This window comes from Fusarium sambucinum, chromosome I (genome assembly GCF_050947815.1).
Source record: "Fusarium sambucinum isolate potato_lamoka chromosome I, whole genome shotgun sequence".
Lineage (NCBI taxonomy): Eukaryota > Fungi > Ascomycota > Sordariomycetes > Hypocreales > Nectriaceae > Fusarium > Fusarium sambucinum.
Genome location: NC_139294.1, coordinates 1,395,309 through 1,413,950, shown reverse-complemented (window position 1 = coordinate 1,413,950; position 18,642 = coordinate 1,395,309). Strand labels below are relative to the sequence as shown.

The window sequence follows — 18,642 nt, the reverse complement described above, 5'->3', positions numbered from 1 at the left end:
CCAAAATTCTGCAACAATGCCTACTACAACTGCAGAAAGCCAAGCTGATAACCAGCCAAAGAGTTCTACTGATGATCCTCTTGTATGGATCGACTGTGAGGTGGGTATGCCGTGTTACGTTGTATAATGAACGGCTTTGAGCTCACATACGTCTAGATGACTGGTCTCGACCAGGACAACGATGAAATCATAGAGATCTACTGCATCATCACAACGGGAAATCTTGAGATTCTTGATGAAGAAGGCTTTCACGCCATCATCCACTTCCCCCAGTCTCGTCTCGACCAGATGGACGAGTGGTGCACAAAGACACACGCAGACTCTGGCCTCACCGCTGCTGTTCTTGAGTCAACAACTACTCCGGAGCAAGCTGCTGATGCTCTCTACGAGTACATCACGCGGTTCATCCCCGAGCGCAAGCGTGGTCTCCTCGCAGGCAACAGCGTGCACTGCGACAGGGCATTCCTGAGGCGAGAGCCCTACAAGCGTGTGATGAGACACCTGCACCACCGAATTCTGGATGTCAGCTCTATCAAGGAGGCTGCGAGACGCTGGGCGGCCAAGAGGATTGTGAACAAGGTTCCTAATAAGAAGGGACTGCACAAGGCGAGGGATGATATTCTGGAGAGTATTGAGGAGGCGAAGTACTACAGGGAGGTTATCTTTAGACCGACATTTGATGTTGTGCCTGCTAAGAACAAGCCTAATAAGGGAAAACAATAGTTTTTAATTGATACTATGTTTTGAGAGAGGTGGGTTATAATTAGAGATGAGATGGATTGTCCTCATATTAAATATGTTGTGACGGGTCCAAGTGTCATGATTGAGCTGCTTGCTTACCTTGGTAGCTTCTTGCAAAGAAATAGCTCTATGCTATAAGCTCTAGCTCTAGCTTTAGCTTGTGTTGTCTTTTGCCAATATTTCGGTTATGTAGCCACTACGGATACCCAATTCAGGTGGACATATTGGATGTCATATCCACCAGCTTCCATCATGAGCTCTACCTCTCATACTTACGTTAAAATGTTGTATCTCAACGAAATATCTAAACACTATAAACACTGTCCGTCACATACAATATTCCTCTATAAACACAGTATCAATTGTGTTGCCCCTCCATTAGCTTGAGTGATATCATCTCGTCTACCCCACCAGAGAGCTCCCTCCTCCCTGTAGCTCCCCTCTTTTTGTCTCAGTCCCTGTCCCCATCCCCATCTCGTCTCGACATCCTCTACCGCTACCTTCGCTTCTCTTTTCACCTCCTTTTCTCTTTCTTCAACAAATCTTCCCAAAGAAAGTTCATAATATCCTCCCCTATTCGTTTTACCCTACTATATCAAACAATCATGGGCGTTCAAACTGTTGAGTTCAAGCCCTTCCAGGATCAGAAGCCCGGAACGTAAGTCTTTCCTTGACCTTGAACCTGGATGATCTTCCTGTTGTGCTCCCCCCACTGCTCCGGGAGCTACCGAGAACCTTCTTATCCATTCTTCAACCCATTGAAACTCTACTGACATACATCAACAGTTCTGGTCTTCGAAAGAAGGTTACTGTCTTTCAACAGCCTCACTACAGCGAGTCCTTCATCGCCAGCATTCTGCTGTCCATCCCTGAGGGTGTTGAGGGTATGCAGCTACTCTGCAGTAAAACAAGGAACATGATCTAACCCAATTATAGGCTCCAACCTCGTCATTGGTGGTGATGGTCGCTATTACAACCCCGAGGCTATCCAGCTCATTGCCAAGATTGGCGCCGCATACGGAGTCAAGAAGCTCATCATCGGCCAGAACGGTATCCTTTCTACTCCCGCTGCCAGCCATGTTATCCGTATCCGCAAGGCTACTGGAGGTATCCTCCTGACTGCCAGCCACAACCCTGGTGGTGAGTTTAACTATATATCCTCTGACTGAGAACACAATCTAACCACCAACAGGCCCCAAGAACGACTTCGGTATCAAGTACAACCTTGCCAACGGTGGCCCTGCCCCCGAGTCCGTTACCAACAAGATTTACGAGTTCTCCAAGACTTTGACCTCATACAAGATTGCCGACATTTCCGATGTCGACATCACCACTGTTGGTACTCAGACCTACGGCGACCTCGAGGTCGAGGTTATCGACAGCACTGCCGACTACGTTGCCATGCTCAAGGACATCTTCGACTTTGACCTTATCAAGAAGTTCTTCTCCACCCACCCCGACTTCAAAGTCCTCTTCGATGGTCTCCACGGTGTCACTGGTCCCTACGGAAAGGCCATCTTCGAGCAGGAGCTTGGACTGAGCAACTCTACCCAGAACTGTATCCCTAGCCCCGACTTCAACGGTGGCCACCCCGATCCTAACCTTACCTACGCTCACTCCCTGGTCGAGGTTGTCGACAAGAACAACATCCCCTTCGGTGCCGCTTCTGACGGTGACGGTGACCGAAACATGATCTATGGTGCCAACGCTTTTGTTTCTCCCGGTGACTCTCTCGCCATCATCGCCCACTACGCTCACCTCATCCCATACTTCAAGAAGAACGGTGTCAACGGTCTCGCTCGCTCTATGCCCACCAGCGGTGCTGTCGACCTCGTCGCCAAGGCCCAGGGTCTCGACTGCTACGAGGTGCCCACCGGCTGGAAGTTCTTCTGCGCTCTCTTCGACGCTAAGAAGCTCTCCATCTGCGGTGAGGAGAGTTTCGGTACCGGTAGTGACCACATTCGCGAGAAGGATGGTCTCTGGGCCGTTATCGCTTGGCTCAACATCATCGCTGGTGTCGGTGTCCAGAACCCCGAGGTCACCCCCTCGATCAAGGAGATCCAGAAGGAGTTCTGGACCAAGTACGGACGTACTTTCTTCACCCGTTACGACTACGAGGATGTCGACTCAGAGGGCGCCAACAAGGTTGTTGGTGAGCTAGAGAAGCTTGTTGCTGACTCCAACTTCGTTGGCAGCACCATCGAGGGTGCGTATCATTACTATCTATTACAAGAATACAAGCTGACTTATTACAGGCCGCAAGGTTACCAAGGCTGGCAACTTCTCATACACCGACCTCGACGGCTCTGTCGCCTCCAAGCAAGGTCTGTACGCCGGCTTCTCCTCCGGCAGCCGTATCGTTGTCCGACTCTCTGGTACTGGCTCATCTGGAGCCACCATCCGCCTGTACATTGAGCAGCACACCAGCGACCCCTCAAAGTACGAGCTAGACGCCCAAGACTTCCTGAAGGAGGAGGTCAAGTTTGCTACTGAGCTCCTCAAGTTCAAGGAGCATGTCGGCCGTGACGAGCCTGATGTCAAGACCTAAACAAGTAACATAATAGGTGGTGTTTGGACCAAGAACTGAAGAGATGGATGCAAGCATAGGATAATTATGAGATTCTGAGGTTGTTGTTGCGTACAACAATATTAAACAAATTGAGCGTTATTGAAACTACCAACCAACCCAATTGGTGAACAGATGATGTATTTTGAGAAGCAAGAGCAGGCACAGTAGTAGTAGTATGAATTAGTGCCGCAGTATAAAACATTCTTAATATCGTTATGTTCAAGACACGAGACGAGCCCACCAACTGACCATAATGGCAAACGAGCCATGCTAAGTATCTTACATTCTGTTTCCTGTCACTCGGGATTTATTACCAAAAATGAAAATGAAAATCGTTATTCGTGAATCGTCAAGCCGTTATTTCTCTCGTGGGACGCCGTCGCTGGAAAAGCATAAACCGGGTTCAAAGGGCTACGAATAATGGGAAAAGGAGGGAGTATAATAACTGGCATGGGCTCGAGGTCGTAGTGTTAGTTTATGCCCGAATCGCGGAGAGATTATCTTTAGTCGTCAGGCCGTTGTATCGGTCGTCGTGCTCTCATCCGTGAACGTGGGAGCAAATATATCTCTGAAACGTTTGGCCGCTGTACATGTAAGCCTCTGCATCATAATTGGGATGAACAACTAACCCTCTTCACTGACAAACTTAATTTCAAAGGCTCCAGAACGGTTGATTCGCTGGTTCTGTTGTCGATATTCCTGACAAAAGACATAGAGATGAATGTCGGCTAAGCGAACTCTGGTTTTGCTCACTCTCTTAATCCATCTCGTTGATGTAGATTGATGCGTGACTGAAGACTCTTGTTAATAAATATTGCGTCAAGTTGAAGTTCTGACGTACTGAATGCTGTCCAGACAGGACACTGTCGTAGGTCCCCTTCCCAGACTGCAGCGTGAAGACGAAGGCCCTTGGAGACAACGTCCTCATAGACAATAAGAGAATGCATAAAATGGTCATCCACAATTCGGCTAATTGAATAAGCATAAGTCGACAAAGTGTTGGATTTGGAACTTACGCTTGAAACAGCTTGCGTTCACCCCAAAGACTGAGGTCTTCGTTTGCCATTCGAAGGGTGAGGTTGTCGCGAGTCTTGAATGACAGAAAGCAGCAGTACACCAACACCATTTCTAGAAACATTAGCGTTTCGGTATACCAGACGTATGTCTCAACAGCATTCAACTTACCTTCCCATGTCAGGAAGCAAAGGCTGGCCCATTTCTTGGTGCATTGGTCGTTCGCACTCCACTGCCAGAACTGAAGACAACTTCCGTTACGCTCAACGACAAGCTCATGCGCCCCACGAAGCGAGAACCAAGGTGTACCCATGTGGAACGTCCGCAGGAGAAAGTAGGGGCATTGATCCTGTGCAGTTTCATACACCACTAAAGTTATTTGGCGCTCGTTGAAGGATCTGTTTCTGTTAGTCTGAGGCCAACACTCATCAACTGCATTTTGGTCGTACCGCATAAAGAGAATTTTTGCATCGCTAGGCATCTTGATTTGATCCCAAGGTTGTAATGGCCCCCATGCCTTTGAACTATAACTGTTAAGGACCAAAGAACAGTGAGATGAGGTATGGGAAACTCACGGCTGCTGATGTTTGAGTGCAGTTCGAGATGGCAGTGGCAGAGAGAAGATCTTTTCAGACCAATGTATGTTCTATTAACTTTGTGAGAAGCCATTATGCGAAGTCATGCTGACTTGACTTACCGCTATGGTGCTCGAGTCATCATCTAGCACAGAGTCTAGTTGGGAAGTAGAGTTGAGACGGATAGGGGGAGGAGCTGTTGTTTGTTAGTTCTGCATTGAAGCTGGAGCTGATATTCTCACGGATGTTCCGGGCTTCTCTAAGCTCCATGAGCTGTACCCGGGTGGTTTCCATTGTATTGAAGTCGAAGCTCAGCGATCTATGCAATATTTATCAGTTTCAGCCCTAGAGGTGATCTTAGAATGTCTGGCTAACCTTGTCAACAACTCTCGTAACAGAGTCAGGAAACGATTGTAAAGGATGAAGCGTTGGGGGAGCGAAAGACCCCCGGCTTCGTCAGTCATGGAATGATACATCTTTCGCCAACGATTCTCTCTGGTCTGGGTCCGGTCTTCGTAAAAGGCAGTGATGTCTCGCAGTGATTTCGATAGGCAAGGAAGGAGAATCTCAAGATAATCGAGCACGATGGGAACACGGGAGAAATGGACCTTGCAGTGCTCGGGTAGTTCAAAAAGCAATTGGCTAGAGGCTCTCATCTCTTCAATAAGCATCATGAGATGAGCATGGTTGCCATCGGGTAGGGCATTGTGAAGTCCTAGCAACTGAAGTGCAACAAGATCGGCCCTTTCTGCCTCCAAGCAACAGCCCTGTAGCAAGTGAATCTCAAGTTGATCACCAAGAACCATCTCCATCATGAGGGATAGAATGCGTATACGAGTGGGCGTCTCTGTTTCATCACAAAACGAGAGAGACCACAATTGGCCTTGTTATGATCTTGAGTCTGCCTTTAATCCTTCCACTCCGCCAACAACAGTCGTGTCAGTGGAGATAGTCGATCGAGCCAACGTATACGGTGAAGTGTGCGGAGTAATCGACAGTACTGGTGGAGGTATTTTGAACTAATGGTATTAAGAAAAGTATAGATAACCGACGATGATGGTCAATTGTGAGATCTTGAATCAGATGAGAGACCAGGAATAGATTCAAGACTTGAGAAGAGATCCTTGGTTAATAATGGAAGAAGAGGGGACGACGGGTATGCAAGCCGTCAATAACGTGTGATCCGATCCGGGCAATTGTTCAACACCATCAACAGGTGTACCGACACCAGTCTAGCCATACACACGACCTTCCCTGACGTGGTTGGTGCACGGTTCTCGCTCTGAGCCCAGAGTGAGCCCATCACGTCGATGCACGTAATGTCCGAGGCTCTTGGGGTCCATCGTCCTGTCGTCGCCTCAACTAAAGCCAGGCCTCAAGTCCGGGGGTCTTGGTCCACCTGATGGTCAGATGCCGCTCGCATTGTACATAAGTCTGCAGAATCAAGACTGTCGCCTTGGGTTTCATTGAGACAATTACACCAACGAGAGGAGATGATTGTGCTTAGCGAGCACGGCATTGGGTGTGTATCTGTCAACTTGAGATTTGGGCGCCAGCTTGAATCAACTTCTCAGGCGTTGCCACGATAGCAAGCGTACTGGGACATGACGCCAGGCGAATGCATGGGAAGATATTCGGGGGGCATCAATTGAACTGGATTAGGATAGAGATGGGTGGGCACTCGCACCAGTCAAAGACGACCATTCCCAGAGAAGAGCAGCTGTACAGCTCTGTCCAGTGACAGTCGAGATGCGACGTGTTGCTACGTCGGCGACCCTTGCCATGCATCCGCGGGATGTGGACTGAGTGTGGGGAAAACCTGACGATACTGGAGATTGTGAGAAGGTGAAGAAACAAGTAGCTTCGAAACGACGTTCGTGCTGGGGTATACCGTATTTCCCTCCTCGTCCTGGTCAGACCTAAGTTAGCATGGCATGACCCTCTCAGTGTTTCTTGTACTCCACTTCAATAGCCGTGGGGGATGAGGCTCGGCAGGACATGACATGCTTGATACCAGTCATGGATAGTTTGCGCGATGTTGTACGTTCTCTTATTTGTAAACTTTTCGTACATACGTAAATGTATATAACATTGTCCCATCGTCTCCCTGTTAAGGCAAGCATTGCAACTTGCCTTGCTGATCTGCACACTGCGAGTGACAGTAACAATGGCTTTGGTGTTTTTGACTGACAACGGACAAGTACCGTAAGAGTTGAGTGATAAGAGAATTATGGGTGAGCCTTTCAGCTTGGTTGGATGGATCGGCCTTTCCCCTCGCCTTCCCTTCTTGACATAGGTAGTTACTTATCAGGCAAGAACGGCTGGGGAGAAATCATCTTGGCTTCGTCAACGTCAACGTGAACGTCAATGGAAACGGATTGATTGAATATATTTTCATCAAGTCAACATGGACAATTGAAGTCTTTACATAGAAATCAAAGGTCCAAAGCAAAAGAGTTCTTAATATACTCTGCTTCTTTACCAGCCACCATCAGCCACTTTCATCAAACAGGGAGAGCTCGCGCCTCAAACAGCATCAAGCCTCCACGTCATTTCAAGTTTGAGCTTCCTGCTGGTGATTTAGAGCTGCAAGCCTTATGGACTGAATGCATGTGGTAGATAACGTTGATGTTTTTGCAGTTTTGATTATTTGGCTCCGTGTTCCCTAATTGTACACATTGCGTTTCCTCGTCCCATGACCCTCAAGTTCGGGATCTGGTTCTCATGGCCAAGGACACTCGAAATAGAAGCCATAGCTCAATCGACCGTCCTCCAGATCATAAACATCTGGACGGCCTTAACCCGTGAAAATTCCTAATAAAAAACAAGGCACTCTTCCTGTGCCATCATACAACACCGCCCAGACCGAGATACAAAGAAGATGGACTTCCTGGCCAGAATCTGCAACACGGCACTGGTGTTGGGACTAATCCGAATCAGATTTCACCTTCTGCGAGCGACGCTTGGGTTTGACATCGGAGACTTCTTTCTAGGAAGACTCTTCCTCCTCCTGGTCGGCCTTGATATGTTGTTAGTATACCTCTGTTTAAAATGTTTCACCATGTCAACTTACGTTGTAAGCCTGCTTCTCATCCTCGTATCGCTTCTTATCGGCGGCAGCCTTGGCCTCATAAGGAGCACGCTGCTTCTCGTTGAGGGCCTTCCATCGCTCACCGAGGAGCTTGCCGACCTGACCGAAAGAGATACCAGGGTTCTCCTCACGGACGTTCTCACGCTGCTCGTTGGCGAAGAACATGTAGGCGGAGAGACCACGCTTGGGGGCGTTGGGGTCTATTGAAGTTAGTTGTGTTCGTTGATTCGGAGAAGATCGCGACGTGCGATGCAAAGCCACAATAAAGAGTGTGATTGCAAGCACGAGCGTGTGGGAAATGCTTCGACTTACCCTTCTTGGCACGCTTGGTGGTTCTGGTAGCACGCTTTCCGGTAGCAGCAGCCTTAGGCATTTTGACGGTGTTCTGTGAGGAAGAGTGAGCAAAAGATCGTAATGTGAAATGCGGTGCTAGCAACAATGGAGGGGTAGCTCAAGCTAGCTTGAAGCTGAGCTGGGAGCAATATGGAAGAGGGCAGAGTGGTGTGGCGCAAAAGCGATTGCGCTTTCCAACGCGTAAAAATGCGCGTAAATTGATAGAAAAAAGGTGTAAGGAGGTTTTGAGCATACCTGAGGGATGGTTTTGAAAAAAAGAGATTGGTGGTGTTGATGTAGTCTGTAATGCGCTTCTGTTAGCCAAAGTGTCAAGCTATTGCGCGACCAGCGATGTGTAGGTGATGATGCGATAGACCGATGCAGCTTGAGCTTGCGATGGACTTTTTTTTACAGTGATCAATATTTGAAAACAGTTGAAAAGCTCAAGACGTGAACAGGCGCAAAGGTTAAATTCAAGGGAAAAAGTTGTGGTTCTTGAAGTATAAGATGGGAGGTTACTCACCAAAGACTTATCGAGGCGTGTTGAGTATAGGTAGAGAGGGACGAATTTGGGTAGGAGAATTGTATGGGAGAAAAGAGAGTGAGAGGGAATGTATAGGGAGGGCCAAGGCAGCCTTTTTACTATGGGGGAGTGATTGTGCGTGGGGAGGGAACGCGGCCTGCCCAGCTACCAGACTTGGACTGTTATGCAATGGGCTGGGCTGGGCTGGTAGGCTGGAGTGAGCTTGCCTTCTTGGTGCCCCCCTTCCCTTTTTTTTCCTTCTCCTTCTCCTTACCCTTCCCTTCCTCCTCTAAGAAAATTGGGTGCGGGTGCGGTGCGTATTGCTCTGCGGTGCGTGTGCTTGGAGCTGCACTTGCACTAGTACTGTCGCAGCAGTCTTGGGTTTGAGAGATGTATCCGTAATCCGTACCTGTACCGCACCTGCCTGGGGCCAATTTCTACCTTTGGGCCTGCTACTAGGGGAGACGACCAGGACTCCGTCCAAGCCCCGTCATCCAAGCTCCTCAAGAGCACCTACCTCTGACCACTCACCAGCGTGTAAGCGGGTGGTTCTGTTGCTATTGTTGTATGGTACTGTACGGGTACAAGCCGCACGCAGCCCGCCGCGCCGAGGTACAGTACAAAGGTTTTGTACCGCAACACAGACGATGTTATTCGCACAGTATACTTACGCTCCAGGAGGCAGTCGCAAGCCCCTCTGCCTTTGATTATGGTACCTCTTTTACTCTGATCACTCCTAATCAAATCACGCCCATCCAACCAGCCTCTCTGCACTGGACGACTACTCTGATGAGCACTCTGCCGTATTATACCGCCATATCCGTTATCCGTTCTTCTTACCCAGTCAACGGGCTCAATCCAGCAGATTTACCGTGTGAAACAATGAACTTTTTTGCCCTTGCTTGTCTATGTCTCTAATTATCTCTTGTCAAGTTTGACTAGATGTTTCTTTTTTGGCTTCACATCGTCCCCTCTTTCTTCCTACTCTGCTACCGTACCTAGTCCCCTCCTGTCCATGTCCATGCCCATCCACCTCTCCACCTCCACCTCTGAGGCCGCTATGCTTCATCAATCTCGGACTTGTCGTCGCGCTCACCTCACCATTACCATGACGCTCCGCTACTGACACCCTCCTCCCTGCCCCTTCTCTTTCCTAGGTTTGTTACTTGTACCACACCAATTTGATGCCAACCACGTACAACACCAACGCTTCCTCTCAATACTATGTACGGATATCGATTCCTCAAATCCAGTTTACCAGAGCATCAGAAATTATCCACGCAATTACATACAATGCATAACGACTCTTCAACTAATACGATGCGTACACTGCATTCGGTTCTCTCTATTCATTTCTTCTTTCGCCTATCATGGCGGGCTGTTTAAGGGCGTTGGATCTTATTGATGTAATGTCAAGCTTTCGTGAGAGATGATTCGCTGAAAAGGCAACTAGCACTTTCGCAACGCACGCAAACTTGCCACGACCAGATGAGAGACTATACTCAAGAGCAATTGCTATAATGATCGGACCTCTCGGATCTTTCAAAATACAATATCTCTTCAGTCAGACGTCAATTGAACACTTGTCTTAAAGTAAACTAAACCAAAATTTGCTTGTTCTGGCGCATCTAGCATCACACGTTTCAGCAGCGAGCACAACTTGTGGTTGGAAAAGGGTCCAATTATCGATCCACGAGCATTGACTGAGAACACCAACGACCTGGCAACCGAATGCAATGTCCCGTTTCCGGGTTCGTCTCTAATTCACAACTCGTTCGTTATCCGGCCTTGGGAGGGATTGTCCTTCAAAACCCCAGCGCTAACTATCCTACCTGTGCCTAAGACAATCTCGGGCTGTGTTTTACTTCACTATCCCTCACCCCTGCCATACAAACTCCGACTGATGCACCATTCAAGCGTGCATCACACTCAATTCGGCACTAATTTGTTACCTTGAGACAAAGGTATCACTTGCGCAACTCTGATTGTCAAGAATGGCATTGATATAGCTGGAAACCTACACATTCACTATGGTTGCCAGGCGACCTGCTCTGACTATTCTCAATAGCTTCTTGGTTTGTTCATTTCTCATATTCAGTCACCAGGCGTTTCTTGATCAACGCCAGGCCTGTCATCAGTTCTAGACCACTTTTCACTATTGACGGGTGCAATGATGTGCGGCGGAGTGCAGTACTTTAGCCGTGCGTGATCATCAAGTACCGTCATACGAAAATCGTACGTACAGGTACCTGCTTATGCGTATCCTCACAAGACCAACTGTTTAACCCCTCGCATTCATTCATCCCTTTGTGCTTCTGTTTGCTACTCTCCTGCCTCGACCGAACGTAAAGAATCAATATTCCGATACCCTCCTTCCTATCCCGCATCTCACTTTCACGGTCCTCTACATAGTACTAGCATAGGTCTGCTTGGTATGCACCAGTTGAGATCTGACTACAAGGTACGGATACGCCTTAGTTGGTTGTTTGAGTCTAGGCCCGGGCAAAGTTACCGTCGCCTTCCATCATGCTACTCGCTCGAGTGCAAAGGCACAATAGGGTCCTAGCTTTGGCAGAGGCAAGCTGGTGCTGTGTACCCGTGTATCACTGTGGTGCTTTCCCAACTGAGTAAAAATGTGTACTAGTATTGTTCATAGGCGCATCATTGAGCAGCGATCAGTGCTGATACAATACATCAAGGTCATGGATACCTTTCCTAACCCCATACCAAGAAGGAAAAGACAGGTCAAAGCAAGCGAAAGTCACAATGATGCGGGCAAAAGGTACATGGTGACGCATACTCCATTTGCGGACATGGCGGGTACCACGAGTCGCGCGAGAAGCCCTGTTGGTGTAAATGGAGACGGTCGACAGCGCCTAGTCGCAGAGAGAGAGACCAGACAGGGCAGGCAAGCAAAAGCGCCCGGCGATGGCGGCTTTGCCGAGCATGTCTGGTCGCGCCGGACCAAAACAATGTGCAAAGACACGCCGTAAGTGGCCCTCAGGAAAGGTACCAGTAGAGACTTGCAGCGGGTACGCGACACACCTGTCTTTAGGTGGTCATGTAGTCCTCCTGGCACCTGATACTGTGCTGTACCTCGACGCCGAGCCGACTCTGGGCTCACGCCAGAGCTCAGAACAGGGAGCTGAGCGGTCCCCCGCCCAAGCCAATTCTCTCTGTTCCTCTCCACTCACTCTTCTTCCTGCCACCTGGTTTTCACGTTTATGCTTTTGACTTAGTAATCTTGTATGGGTCACTCTGCTTTTTCTGACGCAAAATCATCACACATTGCGATATTCGCTCTGGAAGAGGTACTCAGGTACCTTTCTGAGCATTCCCTTCCAATAACCATTTTCCTTTTTTCGTCTTGACATAATTGCTTCTTCAAAATTATATTTAATCTCCCTTCTACAATTCAATACTGAGGATGTTGTTTTATCCTTTTTTCTTCCTTTTTCCTTTGGCGAAAATCGTCCAAGGCAAGGTTTGTAGTTCCTGAATAGCTGCCCAATACGAGTCCCCTGCGCAGTAGTCAATAAACGCGCCCTTTTTTCGGGTGCCGATCTGGTCCAGAATAAGGTAAATTCAGAAAGAACATCGAAAAAATAGCCGCAGAATTTCTGAATCACTATTATGCTCTGTCCTGTTATCTCTGGTTTTCCATCTCGAAATTGCCAAGAGATATCACGTGTATATCTCAACAGACTGATGGTCATAGCTTCTTGCTTCTAAACCCTATCGGGATGCCCTGATGAATGAGATCATGATTCGGTTGTTCGTGGGTTGTTAGACCTTGAAACGAGGATGAAGGCTAGAGAGGCTCGAGACCTGGCACCTGCATGTTCTTCCAGGGACAGCCGCAAAGGTGCATCGCTAGTTGCAAAGCCTATCTGATGAGTATGGAGTCTTGCTTGCTTTCTCTCAAAGACACCCATTGTCTCCACGTCGGGAGATCTTGCAATCCCGTCCTGGTCAAGACGGTACGTATCCTTCCCGACGGGACGGGACGGGTGTTGGCTTTCGTGCCGTGTGGTAGGATCATCGACAAGGAGATGGTCATCTCATAGTGAAGCACAGGTAGACAACTGGTAGTTGGTAATTCTGGGCTTCAGAAAGGGTATGTGGGATCATTCATCAGTCTCAGGATCGAGTACAACATCCCGCAGTTCATCGTCTTGGACCCAGTCAATGCCGCTGCCGACTATTATACCTCCGGCCACACCTTTCATGACCCGCCATTTCTGCTTGCTGGCCTTGACCTCGGCTTCGAGCCTCTCCTGCTCTTCCATCATCTTCGTGTTATTGGGAGGGACTCTCTTCTTGAGTTTTGCTTGATCTGCCAACTCAAACAGCTCAGCTGCCAGAGTGACATTTTGTCGAGATTTCCGCAGTGTATCGCCTTGAACCTTTGTCAACGCCTTCCATACCTCGTTCGTCTGAGAGGCCTGCGTTGCGACTAAGATTGATGTTTCATCTCTACTCTCGATGTATGGCAGAAGTTCACTGACAAATGTTAGCAAATGACCAATCCTTCATGACAAAGTACATACCGCTCGATGGGAGCTGTTTCTGCGTTACTGTGGACGGCTTTGAGTATAGGATTGGCTGTCATGACAGCTTCCATCACATCGTTCCTAAGAACATATCGTGCTCTGGTCTCCAGAAGTTCTGATTGTGCTTTTTGTGTTTCTTCATCGGTAAATATCGCAGTATCATCTGAGAACTGTAAGAATGTGTGGCAAGATTGCTATGAGTGAAAACAAACCTGACTGATGCGATTGTTGGGCATTTATAATAGCAATTTCCAGTCGGAGTTCTTGTATTCGATCGTAGAGTGCGAGAATCTTCTCTTCATCTTCTGAGAGGGGCAAATGAGATGCTTCAATGTGACCATCCACCATGGGAATATCACCTTCGTCCTCCATCGTGATTCCGAATTTAATCTCAGATAACTTCTTTGCTGGTGACTTCTCTTGATATAAATTCCTTGACCTACTACAAACGCGTTGCACTTTCCTGATGGTCGTTGTTTGTGGCTTTGATGTGTGGCGGTTACTTTGTGGCGCCCCACGAATGAAAAAGTGTCTGTCACAAGGCACCGGTCACGCTAACACCAGGCTCTCATCATGCCCAGCTAGTATTCTGTGGATCCTTCGTCACGCGAAGATAGCTATAAACCCGGTCATTCAACATCATTCCGACATTTTAGTTTTGGTAGACTCAACCATACATCTACTGAAGTCATCCCTTCTCTTGTAGGTCGCAAACTGCGGCATTGTTTCCAACAGGAGATGTCTACGGATGGCTCTCCAGGTTTTGATAGCCCATACGGGCCTGCGGCTGGAAGTCGATACCGCACAGTTCTCCATGTAAGCCTTATCGGTACCGTTTTGATACCATGATAGATGGCTAACTTGAGTACAGCCTCGATGATCTCAAAACATGGGTTTCCAAGAGAACCTCAATCCCTCCACAGCATATTGTTGCCTTGAACCCTCATGGACGAACGGTCAAGATTGCAAACTTACATACAGAGGTTTGATACCCAACCAGGGTACACAACGTCGCTAACGGTATCCCAGACAGAGATATTTGTTTACGATATCCGAATAAGCTCTCCGGGCAATGCGAACCTCATCACCCCAATACCATCGCCGAAACGCTACACCGTTCCGAATGCGCCGAACACTATCGATGATGTACAGTCAATAACATCATGGCAAGAACTATACAAGGACCGCCGGAGCTGGGCGATGCATCTTGTGGAAGATTGCGGACAAATGAACTCGACTACTCTGGCACGATACAGTGAAATAGATGTTATTATCAAGTGTCTGGATGCTGCTGTGGCGAACCTCGAAATTAGCATCAAACAAATCGAGCCCAAGTATAACGACCTCAAAAAATGGGTAGAACCCGCATTGGAAGAGCATGCCAATCTTGTTGAGAGATGGGAGCAGTATCTAGATCTCGCCAAGAGCACACCAGTTTCACCCTCCATGGTCAAATTTATGACTCGACGGGAAATCAACAAGGCCAAACCAACCCTGGAGGATCTCATCGAGTTGGACACAGCGAAGAAGGCTGGGAAGCTGGCACCGACCGCCCACCGAAGATTCAGCGATAAGGCAAATCAACTTGGCAATACAGCATCCCAGATGTATCAGAGCTTGGAGTCGCTGATCGCCGATTTCGAGAAGCTGATGAGCCGCTCTGCTCTCAGCCATAGTACAGACACAGCACAGCTTCTTGAGGATATCGAGGCAGTGGTGAAACAAATGGATTCCGACTATCGAGCAGCACTAGGGTATGGCAGCACGCAACGAGATGTGGCGCAAGCTTCTAAGACGGCTTCGGTGCATACCGAGCATCTGGTACCAACACTGAAGAAGCGAGTGAAAGAGATGGAAGAGCTACTTCATTATGGAATTGATGCGCGCAACTCCATTGCCTCAGAGTCGGCAAAGTTCATGCGCCATGTCACCGAGATTACGTCCCTGCATAGCAACGTCAAGAGTCAGATCAACGTGTTGAACCAGTCTGAGGATGATATGACAACATTCGATTACCTTCGCCTTATTCACCAACTCCCCTATATGTATGCAGCTTTTGTCGCAGAGGCAGTCCGACGCCGCGAGTGGGTTGATAAAGTCAAGACGGACTCTTCTACGTTGGCAAACGAAATGGCCTTGTTTCAGGACGAAGAAGCCAAAAGGCGGCGCAAGTGGCAGAAAATGATTGGTAGCATGTATGGTCCAGATTTGGACACGAATGTCATGGGTCTCGAGGTCAACCTGCTTGGAGAAGACACACCTTGGCCAAGTCTGACTAAAGAGGACCTGACGGATTTTATCCAGATACTGCAAGAGCAGCCTATTGACCAGAACGTTTTGGACGACATAGTAAAGCTTATACAAGAGCTTGATAACCCAACAAAGCAGCAGTCCAAACGACTCAAGGCTTTCAAGAATGGAAGCATACATGAGGCTGCACTTGGTAGAAGTGGACTTATGATCCGAGGAGATGACGATCTACTACAATCGCTACAGGAAGATAAGGGGAAATTAGAGAACAGGCTCAAGACGGCCGAAAGTCGAGTTCGTCGTCTGGAAGACTTACTTCATCGACAGAGCCAAGCCAGCCGCCCCGGAAACCTTTTCCAATCACAAGGACGCGAGAGAGTAAACTCTGGGTCCTCCGTCAGATCGAGCCGCTTTGACGACCGCAGACGATCTTCCGAAGGCATCGATCCTTTGATGCGACGTATCACTCAACTCGAAAACGAACTGCGAGAGGAGAAACAGCGATCAGCCAATCTACAGCAGGAGCTAACGACTCAATCGAATGATCACGAAAACGTCAAAGGTCAGCACGAAGACTTGAAGGCCCAGCATGAAGAATTGAAAGGTCAGATGGCAGAAATTAACACTACCAAACAAGATCTACTCGAGAACATGGAGGCCCTCGAGCGCGAATTCGTCGAAGAGCGTAAGAATCTGGAGATCGAAATCAAGACGCTCAAGGCTCGCCTAGAGGATACCGAAGACGAAATCGACCAATTTGATCAATCAAGGCAGCACGAGAAAGCGGGATTGGTTGTACGGGTGGAAGAATTGGAAGCCGAGCTGGAACAAGTCAACAAGCAGCGGCAAGACGATGCGCTCAAGGCGCAAGGGCAGGTTGACTTTCTCCGTAAAGAAACCAGAATCCAAAGAGAGCAACAAGAGGCCCTCGAGCAGCAAATGCAGTCCGCACAGGAAGAGGCCCAAAACGCCTCAAGAAAGTTAAGTGTTGCCGAGGAGGCTTTGGATGACCATTGGCAAGCTTTGACGAGGCTCTTCACTGAGCTTTCGCCTGACACTACTATCCCAGACAACGTTGTAGATCTTTCCGATCTGCTGCTCACGCAAGCCGGGACCTTGGCTGAGAAGTCTCGAAACTCGGGAGCAGATATTGAGTTGCTAAAGACCCAGGTTGAGCACTTCTCTTCAACCATTTCAGAACTTCGAGAGCAGATCTCCCAGAAAGATACCAAGCTTTCCGAGGATGAGATGGTCGCAATTCATCTTCGCGAAAATCTTGCTGAGGAACAAGCAAAGGTGTCAGCTCTTGAACAAGAACTCGCTGATGGCAGGGACCAACTTACGGAGTTGCGTGCCAAGCTCAGTGATGGCGAAACTGGCCCTGAAGCTTTGCAAACAAGACTAGAGGACGAGGAAAAGAAGGTCATGACCTTGACTGAAGAGGTGGCATCCAAGCAATCTCACGTTGGCAGCCTAGAAGAAGAGCTCCGGATGTTCCAGGAGAAGGTTGAATCTCTCCAGGGCAAGATATCGCACATGAATAGCCACTACGAACACCGGGACGAGAAGACGAAAGATCTAACGCAACGCCTCTACTCTCAGAATGATCGCATGTGCCGCTTGCTAGAACGTGTGGGATACGCTGTTACCAGGAAAGATGGAGAGATGACTGTTACCAAGATACCACGCGCCGAGAGGAATGCCCAGAACCTCGCTGATTCTACCGACCCCAGCGCATCCATTCGCAAATCTGGAACACTTAGCCGCGTGTTAGGTGATAGTGCCGACCTGGAACTACTCTATTGGCTTAACAACTCCGACATGCAGGCCGAAGACGAGAAATACGAAGCTTTCATGAACAACCTAGGCAAATTCGACGTGGAACTCTTTTCCGAAACTGTTTACCGCAGAATTAAGGAAGTGGAACACATGGCTCGCAAATGGCAGAAGGAAGCGCGTTCTTATAGGGAGAGAGCGCATATCCTACAGAAAGACTCGCACGAGAAGATCGCTTTCAAGCACTTCAGGGAGGGAGATTTGGCCTTGTTCCTTCCGACTCGTAACCAGCAAGCCGGTGCATGGGCTGCTTTCAACGTCGGTTTCCCGCATTATTTCCTCCGCGAGCAAGATGCCCATCGTCTACGACATCGCGAATGGCTTGTTGCCCGTATTTCACGAATTCAAGAACGAGTTGTCGACCTTTCTAAGAGCCTTCAACCGAGCAGTGAGACGGAATCAATCAACGACGAGGAGAACGATAATCCATTCCAGCTGTCGGATGGTTTACGTTGGTATTTGATCGATGCATTGGAGGACAAGCCTGGCGCGCCCTCGACCCCTGGAATGGGCAAGTCAACTGTCGCGGCTAATACCGTGGAGGCAACAGCCAACATTCACACTCACACTGCGGGTGGAAAGGGTAAGAGCCGGGAAAGCGTTACAAGTATTGAAGGTATTAACAAGACACTGTCCAAGAGTCTTGAGAGTAGGCGCAGCAGTACCAACTCCAAGAAAGCCCTGCCGTTCCAACTTGGTGGCACAACTTTGTTGAAGAATAGTGCTTTGGCCAGCGAAACGAATTCACTCCGAGCGCATAACGCCGACACGCCCTCCGGTACAAGTCCAACGCAGGGAGGGCATCTCACATCTACCATCGCCAGCCTGGGGCAGAAGAACCAGCGGGTGGAGGGCCCTACCAGACAGCCTTCAGACGAGTCATCGACCCAAGGCGGCGGCGGCAAAGCGGACGAGGTACGAAACGTCGACGCCCTTTTTGGACCCTGATTACGGGCTGCTGATAGTCTATTAGCAGCCCCGAAGCAACGTACAAAGGGAAGATTCAGTTGAGAGCCCGACAAAAAGATCGGACATATGGGATTCTTTGTGGAGTGTTGACTACAACTATGAGAGCGGGAGCAGAAGGTGGCTTGGTGATTAACTTTGTGCGTCTACTATTCTGATAGATTTATTTGTCTCTGCCCAATAATCAGCTT

General features: G+C 48.7%; 6 protein-coding genes across 6 annotated transcripts; 3 read left to right on the top strand and 3 right to left on the bottom strand.

Moving 5' to 3' along the window:
• Positions 1-16: 16 nt before the first annotated feature.
• FSST1_003199 (ribonuclease H-like domain-containing protein) lies at positions 17-723 on the top strand (the record flags this gene model as incomplete). Its single annotated transcript, XM_083229258.1, has 2 exons — positions 17-100; positions 157-723. 2 exons carry the CDS (start codon positions 17-19, stop codon positions 721-723), a joined length of 651 nt encoding a protein of 216 aa, XP_083086629.1.
• Positions 724-1,346: 623 nt separating this feature from the next.
• Positions 1,347-3,289, top strand: FSST1_003198 (phosphoglucomutase PGM2; the record flags this gene model as incomplete). The annotated part of the gene is made up of 5 exons (XM_083229256.1): positions 1,347-1,399; positions 1,528-1,625; positions 1,678-1,881; positions 1,934-2,947; positions 2,997-3,289. 5 exons carry the CDS (start codon positions 1,347-1,349, stop codon positions 3,287-3,289), a joined length of 1,662 nt encoding a protein of 553 aa, XP_083086628.1.
• A 531-nt stretch (positions 3,290-3,820) lies between these two features.
• Positions 3,821-5,711, bottom strand: FSST1_003197 (uncharacterized protein; the record flags this gene model as incomplete). Its single annotated transcript, XM_083229255.1, has 10 exons — positions 3,821-3,894; positions 3,940-4,101; positions 4,152-4,279; positions 4,327-4,438; positions 4,496-4,722; positions 4,774-4,848; positions 4,900-4,970; positions 5,022-5,095; positions 5,142-5,218; positions 5,275-5,711. The coding sequence occupies 10 exons, from the start codon at positions 5,709-5,711 to the stop codon at positions 3,821-3,823; spliced, it is 1,437 nt and encodes a 478-aa protein (XP_083086627.1).
• A 2,177-nt stretch (positions 5,712-7,888) lies between these two features.
• Positions 7,889-8,363, bottom strand: FSST1_003196 (high mobility group box domain-containing protein; the record flags this gene model as incomplete). Its single annotated transcript, XM_083229254.1, has 3 exons — positions 7,889-7,918; positions 7,973-8,190; positions 8,303-8,363. 3 exons carry the CDS (start codon positions 8,361-8,363, stop codon positions 7,889-7,891), a joined length of 309 nt encoding a protein of 102 aa, XP_083086626.1.
• Positions 8,364-12,973: 4,610 nt separating this feature from the next.
• FSST1_003195 (centromere protein H (CENP-H)-domain-containing protein) lies at positions 12,974-13,771 on the bottom strand (the record flags this gene model as incomplete). Its single annotated transcript, XM_083229253.1, has 3 exons — positions 12,974-13,349; positions 13,397-13,562; positions 13,612-13,771. The coding sequence occupies 3 exons, from the start codon at positions 13,769-13,771 to the stop codon at positions 12,974-12,976; spliced, it is 702 nt and encodes a 233-aa protein (XP_083086625.1).
• A 366-nt stretch (positions 13,772-14,137) lies between these two features.
• FSST1_003194 (uncharacterized protein) lies at positions 14,138-18,587 on the top strand (the record flags this gene model as incomplete). Its single annotated transcript, XM_083229252.1, has 4 exons — positions 14,138-14,215; positions 14,266-14,382; positions 14,429-18,400; positions 18,462-18,587. The coding sequence occupies 4 exons, from the start codon at positions 14,138-14,140 to the stop codon at positions 18,585-18,587; spliced, it is 4,293 nt and encodes a 1,430-aa protein (XP_083086624.1).
• Between the last annotated feature and the right edge of the window lie 55 nt (positions 18,588-18,642).